This window comes from Cyrtonyx montezumae, unplaced genomic scaffold (assembly GCF_038088225.1).
Source record: "Cyrtonyx montezumae isolate F1298 unplaced genomic scaffold, pur_monq_1.0 scaffold_3, whole genome shotgun sequence".
In the NCBI taxonomy this organism is placed as follows: domain Eukaryota; kingdom Metazoa; phylum Chordata; class Aves; order Galliformes; family Odontophoridae; genus Cyrtonyx; species Cyrtonyx montezumae.
Window position 1 is genome coordinate 79839162 of NW_027072034.1, and position 16928 is coordinate 79856089.

The 16928-nt window shown below is 44.5% G+C and overlaps 1 protein-coding gene across 5 annotated transcripts in view; it reads right to left on the reverse strand.

Moving 5' to 3' along the window:
* The window catches only part of ST3GAL6 (ST3 beta-galactoside alpha-2,3-sialyltransferase 6), a 37881-nt gene extending 23188 nt beyond the window's left edge, over positions 1-14693 (reverse strand). The window contains exon 1 of one of the 5 annotated variants that reach the window (XM_065742008.1): positions 14549-14693. In XM_065742008.1, the coding sequence (XP_065598080.1) occupies positions 14549-14693 (145 nt within the window). Of the gene's footprint in view, positions 1-13585; positions 13606-13692; positions 13766-14179; positions 14199-14381; positions 14387-14548 lie in introns of those variants that run through there. The other 4 variants (XM_065742007.1, XM_065742005.1, XM_065742003.1 and 1 more) reach the window with 4 other exon arrangements.
* Between the last annotated feature and the right edge of the window lie 2235 nt (positions 14694-16928).

Genomic DNA, 16928 nt, shown 5'->3' on the forward strand with positions numbered 1-16928 from the left:
GGCAGAACTGCACTGACAGAATTAGTAAGACCAACAGTTACGGTATGAAGCGATCTCCAGGATCAGCCCACACCTCTTTAGGACAGGAGGCTGCTCTCCTCAGCTCCCCACCAAACCACCATGGGGATGCACTGGGTATATGATACATTAGCTCTACAAGCACAGAGGCACTTTTTTCTTCCCCTTGGTGGAGGCAGAGAACCAACATCCATACCAGAAGTGCACCCTCACTTACACTAGTATTTAATCTGCTACTTCAGTAAGTTCTATGTCTGATAGGAGCCAGTATTTCATAGCCTCCTGTGCAATTTCACATGCAATTCATGGAGATATACTGTAGGGTAAGGACAACCACGCAGGCAACTACAAGTGATTGATCAGACAAGCACAGAATCATGTTATGATCACTTCCCTTTATAACTCTTGTAAGTCTTCTTTTTGTTTTCATGCTTAATATTAAATTGTTAGTAATATAACGCAGGAAGCTTTGCCATCCATCCTAGTTATTTTACCAAGAGCCCTAGAGGATTAGTAAAGTAAACCATGAATAAATATTTAACTAAAAAATGATTGCTGCTAAATTAAGTACTACTCATCTTGAAACAGTCTTTGCTCCATATCCAAGTCTCATGACAGTTTAACTTCTTGCTGCTGCAATTCACTGAGAGCATGAAAATCTCAGCTCACTCAGGCCTCACATTCCTATCCTTGTAGCTGCGGGGGAGGAAGGGCAGCAAGCTTCAAAATGTGCCATGAGTGGACCTCGCAATTTAAAGGGACAGTGGGGAGAAAAAAAAAAAAGCGGAAAGAACACTACTAAAAAGAGTTTAAAAATAAGTACCAGGACTTTAAGATAGTGTTTTACGGGAGTGCTTGTGATTGCCAGCCCTGCAGTACTGTTTGCTGTCAGAATATACACAGGTGAAACAGCCACACAGTAGAATGATAAATCAAGCTAACGTTTTCACATGATCATTTTTCTCAAGTTAAGCTGCCAAAACATGGACACATTATGACACATCTCTGTATTTCTACTGCTACACCTATACACCATTCATCATTAACTCTTCCAGCTCTTGCCCCCAGCACATGCAGCATAGCTCATTATTTCTCTTATTTCTTCAGGAGATACTGTAACAGACAGTAAAATAACACAGCAGTAGCCTTAAAGGTAAAGAAGTGGCTGAGTCAGCCCAGTGTCTTCCCTTACACACTTTCAAAAGGAAGTTTCCAACACTCCCTTTCAATGTTAGTTTGTTACAAAACAGAATTCATCAGAAATATTAAGTGTAAATTAGAAAGACAGATTGGATTATCCCAGCAAAGTGACCCTGAATTAAAAATACATATTTAAGTCTGTAGCAACAATAATTCAGTTTTGGAGTGCTGAGTTTAACAGTACCTTAACTGGAAAAGACTTCTGCCTAGCCTGCCCCTCCTAACACAAAAAGCTATTATTAGTCCTTTTGAATATGTGCACAAATCACAACACCCTAAAACTAAAGTTTTTCTCTGACAAAACAGCACTGGAGACTCCCACCATCACACATAGCAAATGAAGATTACACCTGTTCCAGAAGATAAGGCATTTTCAGACTCTTTCTGCCCTAATCTCCCATGGATTGTCTAAGCAGTAGACACAGACAGCATAGAAAAGACTTTTCTGACTCTGCAACCTGGAGCCTTCTTCCATTCTAACAGCGCACAGGACTCATCATTTACTTCTACAGCATCCCAATCACTTTGGGAAGATATGGTCATCTCCCTGAGAAAAGGTTTCTGCAGTTTCCCATAAAGCTTTCCAGATCTTCTGCCATTGTTGGAAAATGCAAGAAGTAGCAAGATGTTTTTTTTTCCTCTGAGAGCTCAGCTGCAGGCAATGGTGTCCAGTAGATTCAGTAGCACAGCAGTAGTAACATTTCATAGATTCAGCAGTTCAGTAGATTTAGTCAACCTTCACTTTCTACCAGCTAGTACAGCCTCTGCTGACTTTAGTCTACTCGGGAGAGGTGCAGATTGGCACTGTATCCACCTTGGACCTTCTTCATGGCCTCATAATGCATCAGGACAAGACGCAAGAGTTAATAGATTGTCAGGGGGGCTTAAGTGCTTGCCTCCCACTCTTTGATCATTCCACTAATGGTGGGCCCTACTCTGTACTATAAGGGACAGCAATAAGTTTATTATTTTATTTCATTTTTATCTTTTAACTGCAGACATAAGTACTTTTGCTCTTCACCAAAGCATGCCTTCCAGCTGGATCAAACAATAGCAACTTCAGCCTAATCTTTTATAGTCAAGTGCCATTTCAGTTTGCTTCTCTTCAAAATCTTCAAGATTTCTGTATCACTTTTGCTCTTAAGTGATTCTCCAGTTCTACTTACACACCAAGCACTTTTCCCAAGCAAGCATATCCTTCAGCTAAAATGCATTGATAAGGAATTCAGGTCCAGTCAAAACAGCTATTGTATTCTCACCCAGCAATCTTCATTGACTTATGTGGAACAGCTGGTGGAAGACAGAAAAGTTGACTTTCAAGACAGGCAGTCTCAGAAGTCTCAGACAGTCCTTCCTTCCAAGTAGGCCCAAGGAAGGGCATAGTTGCTGCTCTGCCATAGGGCATAGCAGACAACACAGCACTCACGCCCCACCAAAACCATCATCTCCAGCCTCTCTCACTCACCTCATTCCCACTGGCACTTTCAAATATAAGAAAGCAGGCACAGTGTCATGATCTAGCCAAACCCAAGCCCTTGTTCATTTCAGACAAGATCTATAAAACATGAGTTTGTGGTCTCTCTTTCTCTTACAAGCAAGAGACACAAGGCATAAGTTAGGTTATCAATGGGAAAAATCCAGCAAAATCTTCCGAAGGGATGCACAACCTTATTCACTCTTGGCCTTATCATTAAGGCCCAGGCTCTTGCTCACCCTCCTGTTTCTCCACAGTCTGCACAGTGATGTCAGCTCTTGTCCACATCTCTTCCCTATGCTTAGGCATCCAGCAGCATTCTTAGCTACCCTGCAGTAGGCACAGGAGTGGAAATAAAAAAGGAACAGGACAGAGAAAAAAAGAGGTTGCTTTCACTCTTGGGATTGTGAAGCAAGAAGACATATAAAAATGTAGTCAGTTATTAAAAGTGTGAGGTTTCTTTTAGACCTACTCAAAAAGAATGTGCTTTTTGGGCTCCTGTGATCCTGTGCTCAGAGGTACCACTGCAATTAATGATGCGCATTGATTCATAGGCATATTGCTTTGGGGTCTAACTATGTCAAAGTCACTGCCACTGAGACCAAATACCTGCTCTGCAGATGGAAAACAGCAGAGCAAAGCATGAGCCAGAGCATTCTGCCAGAAAACACTGATGCACAAAACACAACAGAACACAGGCATCAGGTACCACTGGCACTGCCCTTAACTGGGAACAGCACTTGGTGCAATGGTTCCATGACAAGCAAATTAGCTCTGCTGAGAGGCAGCAAATGTTACCTCCAGCTTCAGACTACAGTGGGGTTGCTAGGTGACCCTTGACACCTGAGCTAATATTTTGACTCAGACTGACACAGTTCAATTTAATCCATGCTTTGTAGCATGGCGTAGACACAATCAAAACTGAAAATCATTAGAGACTTTTTTTTTTTGCCATTTTCAAATGATTTTTCCCATCCAAGAAAGAAAACAATATTCCATAACGTTCTAAAATGGCGTTGGGCTCATTCCAACAAGTGACACATCTTCTGCAGCACAGTTGACCATTGTTAACTTGGGGTTACAAGGCAGCCCTGGAGAGATCCAAATTCAACCAGTGGCTTTGGAGGGGAGGAAGAGAAATAGTAACTCCTGGATTCTCATCCAATTGGTACTTTCTAAGTATCACATATTTTCAAAACTTTGACTAGAGTCACGAACAAGATCTAGTCCATTGTCTCAGCATTTCTGCCTATGTTTATACCTCTAGGTGAGGACTAGCAGGATAAGCCCAGTGTCTGCAAAAAACACATTAGCAGGAAATAGATTTTCATACACTTTGCCTGTCCTGCCCCTCCACAGGCCTTTCCCCAACACTTCTCTTTATTATTAAGTTCTTCTTGTGCATTTGAACACTGACCAGAACTTATTCTCATGTCCAGCAGCAATGGAGCTGCAGTGGACAAAAGCCTCTGGGTTCTATTGAATGCTAATCTATAACATATGTAAAGTCCGAAGCATATATAAGCTGAGCAGAGACAGCTCTGCTTCCTCAACTCTCAAAGCTTTAATCCAAGCAAGCACTATAAATCCAGTTCTAACTGCATCAAAAAGCAAAATAATAATAAAATATCATACACACGCATTAGGTAACACAGACCTGACAGAGAGAGATCATAGAATAGCCCAGGGTTGAAAGGGACCTCAAAAGTCATTCAACACTGTTCCTTCTCAGACCCTGTTTTGCCTTTCCCTTCAGATCTTCTTCCAGAAAGACTGGAATACAAACAGGCCTTGCAACATGCTTTGGGAGCCAGAGTTCAAGTCCTTTTCTCCTCATACCTTGACATGCAAAACTGAAAAGATTTATTTTGCTTAAGACAGCTGCTCCGCCTAAAGAAATAGAGCATGAGTGTTTTGGCAAGCTTTGCTTCTCCAGGTCATCATAAGTGAGCAAACAGACAGAAGAAAACACACATACTACTACAATGCTTGAGAAAACAGAGACAAACTCCACCACAGCATCGCCTGCTCATTCACAACAAGTGGTCTTGGCTCAGGAGTTCCTGCAGAATCAGAGGCTCAAGGTCAAGTGTGTAGTCCTTTGGTTACCCAGAGAAAAAAAAAAGTGGGGAGAAGTGGAAGGAAAAAAAAGCTGGAAATAGCCAAACAAGGCAGGTCTCAAAATGGTTCAGTTACAAATCATATCGGATCACTAGATTTTCCCCAGAGACCATGATCAATCTAAATAAAGAATGATCAGAGAATTTTAACATCCGTATGATACACACATATTCAGGTATACCTGTCTAGACCAGCTCTGGTTGATTTGGAGCTAGGAATTTAACCTCAACTCTCACAAAAGCGACTGGGAATCATGCAACTGAATCTACCAGTCAGTTTGCAGAGCTTATGCTATTCAGATTTGCATGGAATAAATGGGCAAGCAAAGAGCGTGTGAGCATTGCTTGTGCTAGCACACAAAATGGAAGTTTAATTTTCACCAAAATAATGCACAAAACGTAAACGCAGTCATAGCCTCAAGGAAACCATGGTCATTGTTTTTCACTGTGTTGCTTTCCATCTTGCCTCAGTTTCTTAAAAATAACAATATCAACAAACACCACACACACCCCCACCACCAAAAACTAGCTTTTTGGGATGGTATTTACTCCTAAGAGCAGACCTGGCACGTCAGTCTGCCATGGCACGTGCATGCCAATGGAGAGCTCTGAGGACGTAGAAACAGGAATGTAGCAAAACAAGTCCATGAAAAGCATAAAGCTAAATTAATTGAGGGAGTGGGGGAATGGAGGTAAATGATAGCACTCACTACATACCACTAGCAAATCTTGGAAGTTTCCAAGGGCAGCAATCCTGTCAGATTAGAAGAAAGCAAGCTTTGGGACACCAACAGTTTCAGCAGCTTCTTTGACAACACAAATGGCTGACATTTCTAGTACTCTCAATTCAGCACTGCAATGAATACGTTAACGTTGCCTCCGGGTCATGAACATTAATCAGAAAACCTCACCTTAGCTACTAACATCTAAAAACTGAATCCAAAGAGACACTGTGAAATTGGAAGAGTTCAAATATTGCAAGTATTAGGGTATTTTTCAAGAGTTTTCTTCACACATGGCTTCATCTTCTTGTCTCTTAAAGCTCAGATATTCCTAACACCACCACACATCGTAAGAAAAGCTCAAACAGCAACTTCATAGCTGAGAGTGCTTTGTGGGTGTAAAGTGTTTTTGAGCTAACAAAGAACAGTTGTACAGGTAGCAGCAGAGTGCCTGTGGGCTTTTAGTGCTTTGTTTCATTTCTTAAATGTGTGTATAGGAGAAAAGCCACCACATACAATTCTCAAACAGTGCTTAACCTGAGAATTTCCACAGCTACAAGATTCACACCATAGTTGAAAGACACGGTATTAAAGAAGACAGAATGAGGAATGGGAAATCTTACTGACATTTTCTGAATGGGAAAAGTTACTAAGAAGTCTACATCTCGGAATAAAATCTGTTCACAGCACAGTGCATCCTTCACAATTTAAAATAAGTAAATAAAAATTTAAAAAGGATGTTTTTAAAAACTGATGAGCTTTCACCAATGTAGCTGTAGCTGATTTCAGCATTAGGAGTATCACTAATAGCACGTTTCCCTAGACAACACTGAAATCAAATTCACAATAAGAATCCAAGGCAAAGATGTGGGCAGAAATACAAATTCAGAACTGGAATTGTCCGTAGCACAGCTGTGTTGGTTGTTACACAGGAACTGAGCTCTTAAGGAATACTTCATACAAGTTCATTTACATGTTTCTGTGTCATAGTTACAGTGCTACACAGCTATAAAGCAACACGGCAACAGCCCATGCTGCAGTGCTGACTGTTAGGGGAAGATAGCCTGCACTGACTTTCTCTGCCCTGATTTATGCACCTTTGTTTCCTTGCCTGTACATAAGGAAAGCTAATTACCTCTGATGGTAATCTTCAGCTGCCATCTGTCTGAAAGGAAAGCTGCCTAAATCAGTCAGTAGGGAATGCCGGGAAGGCTTATACGCTTTTCTAAGCACTACGCAGAGATCCTTTCTTTCCCCAAAACATGAATATTTATGCATCAGCATTTGGGACATTTGTTTGCTTCTGAAGAGAGGAGTCACCCTCAGAAATCACAGTGGCCCAGAGGAGTGTTTCACCCTACTGCACACTTTTACATCCTCTTGGTCCTCCTACTCCTGCTAATCAACTCCCACCACCCCTGCCATGGGGCACAAAATATATGCAGGCCAGCTCTCTTGGTGGTGTGATTGCAGGCACACAATCCTGTCCTTCCCACAGCCCCCCATCTTCACACCCTGTGCCCACTGCCAGTCATCAGCTCCCAGCACAGCTTTCACTTGTCACTTTTTCAGTCCAATTTTGGCCTACCGTTAAGTGAAACAGTGCCTATTTCAGCTGCCTGAATCTCAGTTTCCACAGCTGTTCAATGCAAACAAGCAGGAGCTAACTCAGGACTGTGGTATTTTTAAACATGTTAGCTGCCCTTCCCTACCTGATCTTTGCTAAGCATCAGATTTGTCCAGGGCTGTATGCATATGAGATCTCCTACCTGAAGATAAGAGCAGCAGGTGAGCCAGCCCCATGACAGCACGCAGTCACATCAGTCATGGACTTCCTTCAGCATGGATATGTTCCCCAGTAACCAAACCTGACCTCATGTCATATTTCTGCAGCAGTCAAGTCTGATGTTTGCTTCAGCGTACAGCCGGAAGTCTCTGGAGCAAGGTATGCTGTAGGCAGGAACAAGTGCCTCTCATCTATCAATGTCTTTTCCTTGGTGCCCTAAGCACACCGAATCCAGCTCAGCCTCCAGCATCACCAAGATCTACAACATTGCTATTCATGCTGCAGAACACCATTAGAGCATGAAATTCAGTACAGTAATAGGCGCTTTATTATATATTATACAGTTGAAGTGCACATGTTTGGACAATGAAATTTATGCAATCGTATCTTACGTGCATATGCACCTATCCTTTCTTTCTTTATAGAGCTCCTTTGGCTAATCACAGTAAAATCTGTCAGGAGATTAAGAACTTCACATATTTGAGACCTCCACAAGTTTTGCAAAACTTAGCAAGCAGCTTTGTCGAACAAAGAAACCCTCTAAGCTTATCGTCCATTAAATATCAGAAAGTCTACCTGCAAAAAGGCATCAGAAACTCAGCTATTTCTGCTTGTCACATAATTGCATTGCAGAAATGTCCAGATTTTCTAAACACTGTTGCCTGAAGTTAAACATTTTAAATATCACTTTCAGCTACTTATTAGTCAGTATTAGTTGAGTTCAGTCATTCAACTTCCAAAAATAGAAAAAGTAAAAAAAAAAATATATCAGATACCAACCACTGTTTGTACTAAGAAACAAGCCCTGTGAAATCTCAGGAATAAGATGCATGTTCTATTTTACTTCAGTGGCCTTTCCAAGGAAGCTCTGAGCAGCATTCTTCATTTAAATTAGAAATCTTTAAAAATCAAAACATCTAAGAACTGATGCCCCAAGTTGAAAACAACCTACGGCATGTCTTCAACACCGAAGGAGTGGAAACAGCTATTCCACTTAAATTGCTCCAATTAAGATCACAGAATCATAGAATGGTTTGGGTGATGAAGTAACAGTATTTTCTTAACATGTTTTGCAAGAAAAAGTCAGTCTGAAGAAACTGTACAAATGTTATTTGCACTGTCAGTATATGAACAAACCGTCTAGGTCATAACTGGGTGTACACACCTGGCCTGTGCTCCACAACACAAGCTGAGCAGCACAGGCAGGAGAAACACACAGCTACATCAGACTCCTGTCTGCCTCCAGCAGCAACAGAAAGAGATACTATTTAGGGAGAGCACACAGCAGACACTTTGTGGTCCATTCCCCTCCTACACATACAGCATTCACAATTGCTCTGCAGAGGAGCTGGAGGATACATCCTTCCCTGCCCATTTTAGCATCCTTTTGTGAACCTGCCAACATCTACACTTGGGAATTGCACAGGGAAAGGAGAGGGCAACCACCAAAGGAGACTGCAGAGACTGCAGTGGTACTGCTACATCAGAGCAGCTGAACCACGTGGCAGATCGCTACCGAGTCCTCTGAGAACTGGAGATTAAAACCACCACAAGCAGTTACAAAACTAGTGGACGTGGGTGGGAAGGACAGCCCTACACAGCCTTCCAGATCCTCAGCTAAGGCAGAAATTGTCTCCTCATCTCATTAAATATTGCAAAACCTCTGGGCAAGTAGAGCAAGCTGTAGTTTTCCCTTGACTGTTTTCAGTGGGAAAAATAGGCTTTTCCCAGGTAACTGAGTGAGAAAGCAGTAGCTTGTCTGTATGCAGGGCATGACCAAGACTAGCTACCACATGCTAGAAAGCCTTGTGCACGTTCTCCATATGGACAAATTCTGACTTGTCCTTGTGTTTCATCAAGTATATTTAATACCATGTCTCCACTTAATCTTGTGCAAATTTTATGTTCAAACAAACCCTACAGGGTATATCTCATCTACACCACTAATCCTGCTCCTGGTTTCAACTCCACACATCAGCTTCAGACTATCTGAAGCACTGTGGAGATTGAGGCGATAGTGTTTCCAAGGTGCTCAGACATGACATTGATGGAGGACATAGACAGGCGGGTTCAAGAACTTCAGAGAAACAGGAAATATCTACTTTAATTGCCAAAAGATGAGTAAGGTCGTGGTTTCATTCAGCAATGACAGTTCTTAAGCTGCCAAGCACCCTCCTCACTTCCCACTCCAGAGTAAAAAATCTGCAAGTTCCCTTTTGCACCCCTTGCTTTGTGCTGGGGTGCTGGCATGCCCCGTTCCCTAAGCAGACCATTCTCCCACACAGGTCATTACGTAGCCAAAAAACTGCACCAGCACAACACAGAGCAGCAAAATGAGTCAGCCCAGGAAGGAGCTACATAATTCAACACCTACAGTGGAAAGGAGGAAAAAAGATGTTTGTAGCAGAAATGTAACTTCCATTTCTCTCTTACCCTGGGAAAAGGGACTCCACCTTCCCTATCCCACATAGGGTATCTTACACAGGCACACACACATCATTTACTATTAAACAGCCATTCTGTATGCATATTTCCACTGCCTACCTCAGCCACGGCTGTGACTGAGCTGGTGACATGCCCCTCACACCGCTCTCATTTCACTGCCAGCCACAGGGCTCTGAAAGAAGTAGTAGTACAAGCAAGCAGTACCAGGCTACTGATGTGCAAGAGAAGCACCAGCTTGCAGATCCAGCTTAACAAAGAGCTGCTCTGAGCTCTGCAGCAGCTGATCGTCATTTTCACATTTCCATCTTGTTCACCCAAGGGTGAGAAAACATTGTTTTAGAAGTGAGTTGAAGAGCCTATGGAAATCTAAGACTGCTAGTCACCCACTTTCCAAACAGCTTTTTGTTGGCTAGTGGCCCAAAAGAAAGCAATACTGCTAAGTAAACGGAAACTTGCACTCTGAACCAACAGATGTTAAGAAGAGCTGTACTGATTTAGTCAGAACTTCATTTCATTCCTGTCTGGTCTTAAAACCAGCCCCTTGGTTACTCCATCCCTCCTCCTTAAGGAGGGAGGATCGGCTTTGTGGCTTTCTCAAGTTTTCCAGCCCTTCCTCCCCAGCCAGGGCACACGGGAGCTATTCAACTTTTTGCCTTGCTCCTCCTGGCTCCCCATGGATGCTGGAATGTAAAGAATAGCTCCAGTACAATGCACTCAGGTTTTACTGCTGCTGCTAGAGCTGGGAGAGTGCAACAACACAAACAGTTACACAGAGATTTCAGTTATTATCCGGGGGACGCTTAAAATTCACTCATTTTGTGGCAGTGCTGTAAAGGATCTTCCTGTTGAGAAACCAGTGTTTTCAGTTTTGCCCTCAAGAGTAAGTTATGACTGTATTCAGAACGCTAAAGAGCTACTCCACCCTAACAAAAAGAATTTTAAGAAGGATGTGATTTTTTAAGGTGATACATACTGAACACTGCATTAATGAAGCTTTTTACCATAGTCTGCGCATCTACATTTATTCAAAAGGCAGTGGTGCAGCAAGCAAGCTCCACGTTTCTATTTCTATTTAATAGCACATGCTAGTTAATACTGCCTATCACTCTTCAGCTCTTCCAGCTTCCTGCACAAAGACCAACTACTGATATCAGTGATTGAAACACTGAACCACAGAGTGAAGCAGATTGATTTCAATACACTGCAGAAAGGTGACTCGCAAAGGCAACTGCAGCTAACACGTGATGCTTCCCTCCAACCTCAGCAACCACCAGAAAAAGCTGAGGGTTTGGATTCTGTAGTACGATGATAAAAGGCAGATATACAAAGATTTAACACCCATAGAAGTTCACACACCAATAAGGGGGGAAGAAATATTAGGAAAAAAAGTTATATTTTATTTTCCCCTGAAGACAGCAAATAGTACAGTTAGTAATATATAACACCGAAGAAGTAGAAGCAGAAAGAAAACTGGATAAATGGGAAAGTTGAGGGTTTTTCTTCTTTTTGTTCTGCTGCTAGCTCTTGGGCTTTTATGCAAACAGATGGCAGAAAAAAAAACTCTGAAATAGACCAAAAACCCCTCTACACTCAGTTACCACAGATTAATTTCCCAGCATTTTTCACTACCTGCTCTATGCGGCAGCACAAATAAAGAACGTATTACTCAAATGAGTGACAATTGAGCTGTCATAATCTTGGTAAATGAAACTCCTCTTAAAAACAGTGTATATTTCCATTTGTTATGCTATAACATTGTAAGCACCTGTAAGAAAAGATATCTGAAGAAGCATTGCGAGTCACCTGGAACCTGTTCCTAAAATACCCTTAATTATGGGGTCAGAGTAGAGTATCTCATACTCCTACAATAAACAGAAAAAAAAGAATCATGCTTATAATTAAAATAACCTGAATCTTAAGGCACAAAGATTAACAAGATAAGATCCTCTGCTACAGCGTAAGCCATAGCATGCAAAATAAAGAGTTCTTCCTTACAGACCACTTAGAAGCAGTGGTGTGGACAGCCTCATGGAGACTCACAGCAGCCTTCAAGTTATATCTGCAAGGTATCCATCAGATCGTATCCTCTTCCAGGCAAAGCACCTGAACCAGAACTCCCAGCATGGAGTGTAGAAAAGCACCAATGAGCCAAGGCAGGCTTGTCAGAGCTCTGGTAGAGCTGACTTAGAAGGACAGATCAACTCTTTACTGAGAAATATTTATCAGAATACTCAGAAATCACCAAAAATGAACATAAAATAGAAAGATACTCATGGCACACAGAAACCATCACAAAGACAATGGTTCTTCTGCCCAAAAACGAGCGCACAAAGAAGAAAGCAATCACACAGAGCCCTCTAAAAACATTTCTACTTGTAACTTTTCAAGTCTAAGGAGAAATGGAAGGAGAAGAACCTTGAGCACTTGGTTCCATGAATGAGATCATTCACTATGTGTGCCAGTGCATTTTCCTTCTGAGGGATGCACCTATATGTAACTTCTAAAGCCTCTATTTAGCAGCACACAAAGTAGATATCAAAGTGATGTCTTGCCGATTTCCCTATCTAACCAAAACACCATAACTCACCTCTTTCCTTCCACCTTTACAGTTCATGCCCTCGTGACCCCGCAGACAGCTCTGGGGTCCCACTGCCCTGCCCCTCTCCTGCAGCCTCTCCACAGGCACTGCCCCAGGGCAGCTGTCCTGCTTCGGGCAGAGGAGTGCCTGGATGCTGAGAGCTTCAGGGGGTGACTCATATATCCCACGAGCAGAAAGGGTCTCTCACAGCCATAAAGACCCTCAGGTCTCAGGGAGATCACAAGACCTATTCCATGGTCCTTATTGCTGCTGTTTTCAGAGGCAGTTATCATATGCCTGAAGAATGACCTCATTGACTGCTTCAAACTCAGCAGACACAGATATGCCAAAGATGTAGGCACTTCATCAGGCTGGAGAGAAAAATCCATGGATTTATTTCACGTAGGTGGGAAGAAAAACAAAGCTATCACTGATGCAATCTTACATACAGACAGAGATATTTTTCCTTTAGAAACATCACATCTATGACCTAATCAGATGGGAATATTTTCTTCTTCTGAAAAGGGCTGGCAGGAAGCTGTGCTCCCGCACATTTTCTTTGTCTCTAGGCCTTCCTTGAACTTAGTTCTCAAAATTTTGGACTGACAGCTCTGGTACAACCACATTCTCTACATTAGAAACTGTATGTCATTATGCACGGTGAATTTTACACCATCCAGCAGCAGGAGTTGCTGAGTTACACCAAGTAAGCTCATCCCACAGCAGAGGCCTTCCAACATAGCTCTCCAGCCACGTTGTTTCTATGTATAGCTCCGCACAGGGTCAGCAAAGGAAAGAGACGCCAAACAAACGAGGAAACGAGGTTTTAGCAAGAAAACAGGAGCTCAGTGCGCACAGAAGGCAACAGATAGTTCCCACCAGCCTCGGTTCCAACTGAAGATCAGGGAGAGTTCGTGCTGCTCTCCACAGACATTATAACTCAAGGAAGAACGGCGGGGCTGAGCACACGGTACACAGCAGCAAAAATAGAAACACCGACCCCACCGCTAAACAATAACTCAGCATAATAACCCGGAGACACTAAAAAGCATGAGGCACAAAGCTTCCAGGGCTCGTTCCCTCCACCGCGCGTGCACACAGAGCTCTAACTAATGGTTTCACGCAGCTCAAGGTACCTATACAGCCATTGTTTCCCGCCTCCTCCGGGCCTCCGGCCGCTCGCACGGCCGCTGTCTCCCTCCCGCAGCCCCGCGACAGCCCCGCCGCTCTCGGCGGCATTACCGGCGCAAGCGGCTTAGCAGCGATAGCGGCGGGTCTCCCTCCTCGGCTCCGGACGGACCCCGCCGTCGCCACACCCAGCCCGTTACCCGCACGCCACGGGCACTCACCGCCCGCCGGGTGGGCTCTGAGGCGGCGGCGGGGGCTGCTGGGGCCCGGGACTCCGCCCGCCGCCCCGGCTCTGCAACGGGGCCGTCGCGGGGGAGCCGCGCTCCGCCGCTCCGCCGTCGGGAGGAGCCAGGGGGCCGCTCCTGGGCTCCCCGCCGCTGCCCCACCTGGCTGGGGGGGTCCCGCAGCCTCCGGGACCGTCACGGCCGCTCAGAGCCGGCGTTCATCCCGGCGGCAGCCCCACGGCGAGGCTGCTCGCGGAGCAAGGCTTTGCCAGGAAGTTTCCCGAGACCTCTGGGAAAGGTCTGGGACATCTCATCTCAACAGCTCGAGCCAATGACGGCTGCAACTCGCCTTCAAGAGGCAAGGCTCCGTCCCTCTGGCAGCGCGTTCGGCAAAGGACACGCGGGGCAGCGTCAGCCCTCACAGCTCTGCGGTGACTTACACGGAGTAGTAGCGCGGCCGGCGGCTGCTGCCTTTGGTACGTACCTAGAGGAGGCTCTAAAGCTGCAAATCTACATGAGGGTGGCTGGAAGCTTCCCCAGCTGAAATAACGCAGGAGAGACGTCCCATCAGCAGCTCGGTGGAACGAGCGCTCTGCTCAGCAGCCGCCGTGGCTGCAACTCCCTCTGAGCTTACGCAGGGGAACACAAAGCTAGACAGGACCTGTGCAGCAAATGTAGCTACTTACTAGTTTTCTGAATAGCAGGGACAGATCAAGCCGCAGTGAGAAGACGAAATAAGACACAGCTTCTTAGTGGGGCTGTGCAGGCTACCGGCAGCTCCAGCCTGATTTCTGCTGGTTCTGCTAAGCGGCGAGCAACAAGAGCAGGACTTGGTTCAACCGAGCCCCATCAGCAAAAGAAAACGTGGAAGAAAGCATGCCGTGCGTTGGAACGGAGGTGGCGTTTGGCTCGCGTCTGCTGAAGCTCCTCCTCAGCTTATATCGAAGCCTTCCAGGGGAGGAGATCCCCGTGTGAAGGAAGACACTGCGCGGCTCCATCCCTCCCTCAGCGGCTGCTGCTCCCTCCTGCCTGCCCGCGGCAAGCACCGACCACCACCTGGGCAGCGAGGGGAGGCAGTGCACACGGTGAAGAGGTAATAAAAATGGAAAGCCGAGCAAGCTGAGAGGCACAGGGTTCTCCTTTCTCCGTGCCCCTGCTTCCGACTATTGCCACCCACGTGAAAGCCCGCAGGGCACCGGCGGAGGAACTGGATCTAGAAAGCCGCCGCAGAGCAGGGCTGCACCTGTGCCGCCCGGTGTCACCTGCCCTGCCCGGTGTCACCTGCCCGGAGACAGCCGAGGGTTCCTGGAAAGTCTCTGCTCGCCTCGGCACCCGCTGAGAAACAAATCAATGGCTGCGCCAGCGGCTAAGGACAAAACAACAACAAAAATTGCCTTGTTTGAAAGCGTGCGTTGTGTTCACGTTGTATTTTTGTGATGGGGCCTGGATGGTGCTACAGGAAAGCAGAGGGCTTGCTGATGTTTTAATTGTCCTTTCCTGCTTCAAACGTGATCCTCTGCACTGCTAATCTGTAATTTTTCTTAGTGGTGCTTTTCAGGAGTGCGCGTTAGTGTCATAAGAGATCATTGCTTCCTTCACTGGAAGTGCAGCTCCTGGGTCCTCCTTCTGGGCTAGGAACCAAAGGTCATGCTGTTGAAATTTGTCTTGCCTTGAGCTGAAAATACCTTCATGTTTTTAATCCCTTCTCCCAAGAGGATCCTCAGGTCTTCACCCCTCATATCCTGACCCTTGGAAAACAATGCTATTTCAAAGCATCTAGCTGAAATATCTGCCTTATAACATTATTTATTAATGCTGCTGTTATCTTTTTCCTATCACCTCTCGTATTTTCTGTTCTTACCCTTCAATTCATTTCCATATTATGGGCACAAAAACAATTAAATAAAAAAAATAATTACGGTTGCACAATGAAGGGGTCAGAAGTTAGGAAACAGCAGAGGACCAGCTGTATTACTTTACCTCAATCCCCTTGCACATGTGCTTCATGACAGGCTTAAATTACGCAGCCCAGCATTACAGCTTTGGCCTTATTTCTCTTGGCGGGGCACCCCCTTTCTTCAAGACACAGGATGGACTGGCTTAGGGATGTGCCAGGTTTCTACAGCACAAGATACTGGGACAATTCACGGCAGAGGAGCATAGGAAACCTTGAGGAAATGGATACTATTCCTGTCTCTGTTCCAGACAGGATGCTTATGCTGCAGCTGCATCTTTTGCTCATGAGTTCATGGGCATGAACTAACTTCACACCAGCTAGTCTGGGTATTAATAACAGCACAGTGTGGGTCTCTGGGCAGGGAGACAGCAGCTGGCTTGTGGATTTTGTGGGAGGCTTGCATAACACATGTAACTTTAGGAAGAGCGAAACATTTATATTTGCAGCTGAAGTCCACAGGCCATATAACGATCCCAAGAGAAGACCTGCTGCTGGCAGTCTGAGTCCCTTGCATTAAGGCTCTTTGTGTGAGTAATAAATGAAAAGAAATGTATGTAAGACACCTGAAAACATCTCTCGCTGGATGTAAAAACAACCTGTGAAATTCTGAATTCTACCACAGTGGTTAAACAACGTAATTACAAAGTTGCTTAACAGTTCTTTCACTTCAGTTCCTTCTGGCAACTGTAGCTACTCAAGGCCAGCAGCAGAATGGAAACGGCTGTCGTTGTAATCTAAATAATACCTCTGACTGAATTCAAGGATTCAAGTGCCAATTTGAACAATGACTGTGGTGCAAAAAAATGCAGCATTTAGTTCCTAGCCTTTTTCAAAAGGATCTGCACAATCCAGAAGTTAATAACTGAACTGTAGCACTGACAGATTTATTTGGAAGAAAGTACAAGAAATCACTTCTCTGGGATATAATCCATTGCTCACAAACAGTATCAGCAATGATTTGACAATGAGTAGCCTATAAAATACTTTGTGAAAGGATGACAAGCAGGAAGTCAAATGAATGCCCCTGCAAGCAAAAACAATGCATGTGACCAAAAGTCAACAGATCTTTTTTGCTATTTTAGTTCAAAATTAAACTCCCCTGAGACACAAACCTTTCCCTAAACCAAACATAAAAGCCACAGAAGCCTCTAAATGCAAAGCAGTAACTAAAATAAAATGGAGTCACATTTAAGTGCCAGAGGAAACTGTGTGCCTCCTGAGTCACTGCTAAACTGAGGAAAAGTTACAGCCAGATTCTACCCCAGCTTGCAAAATG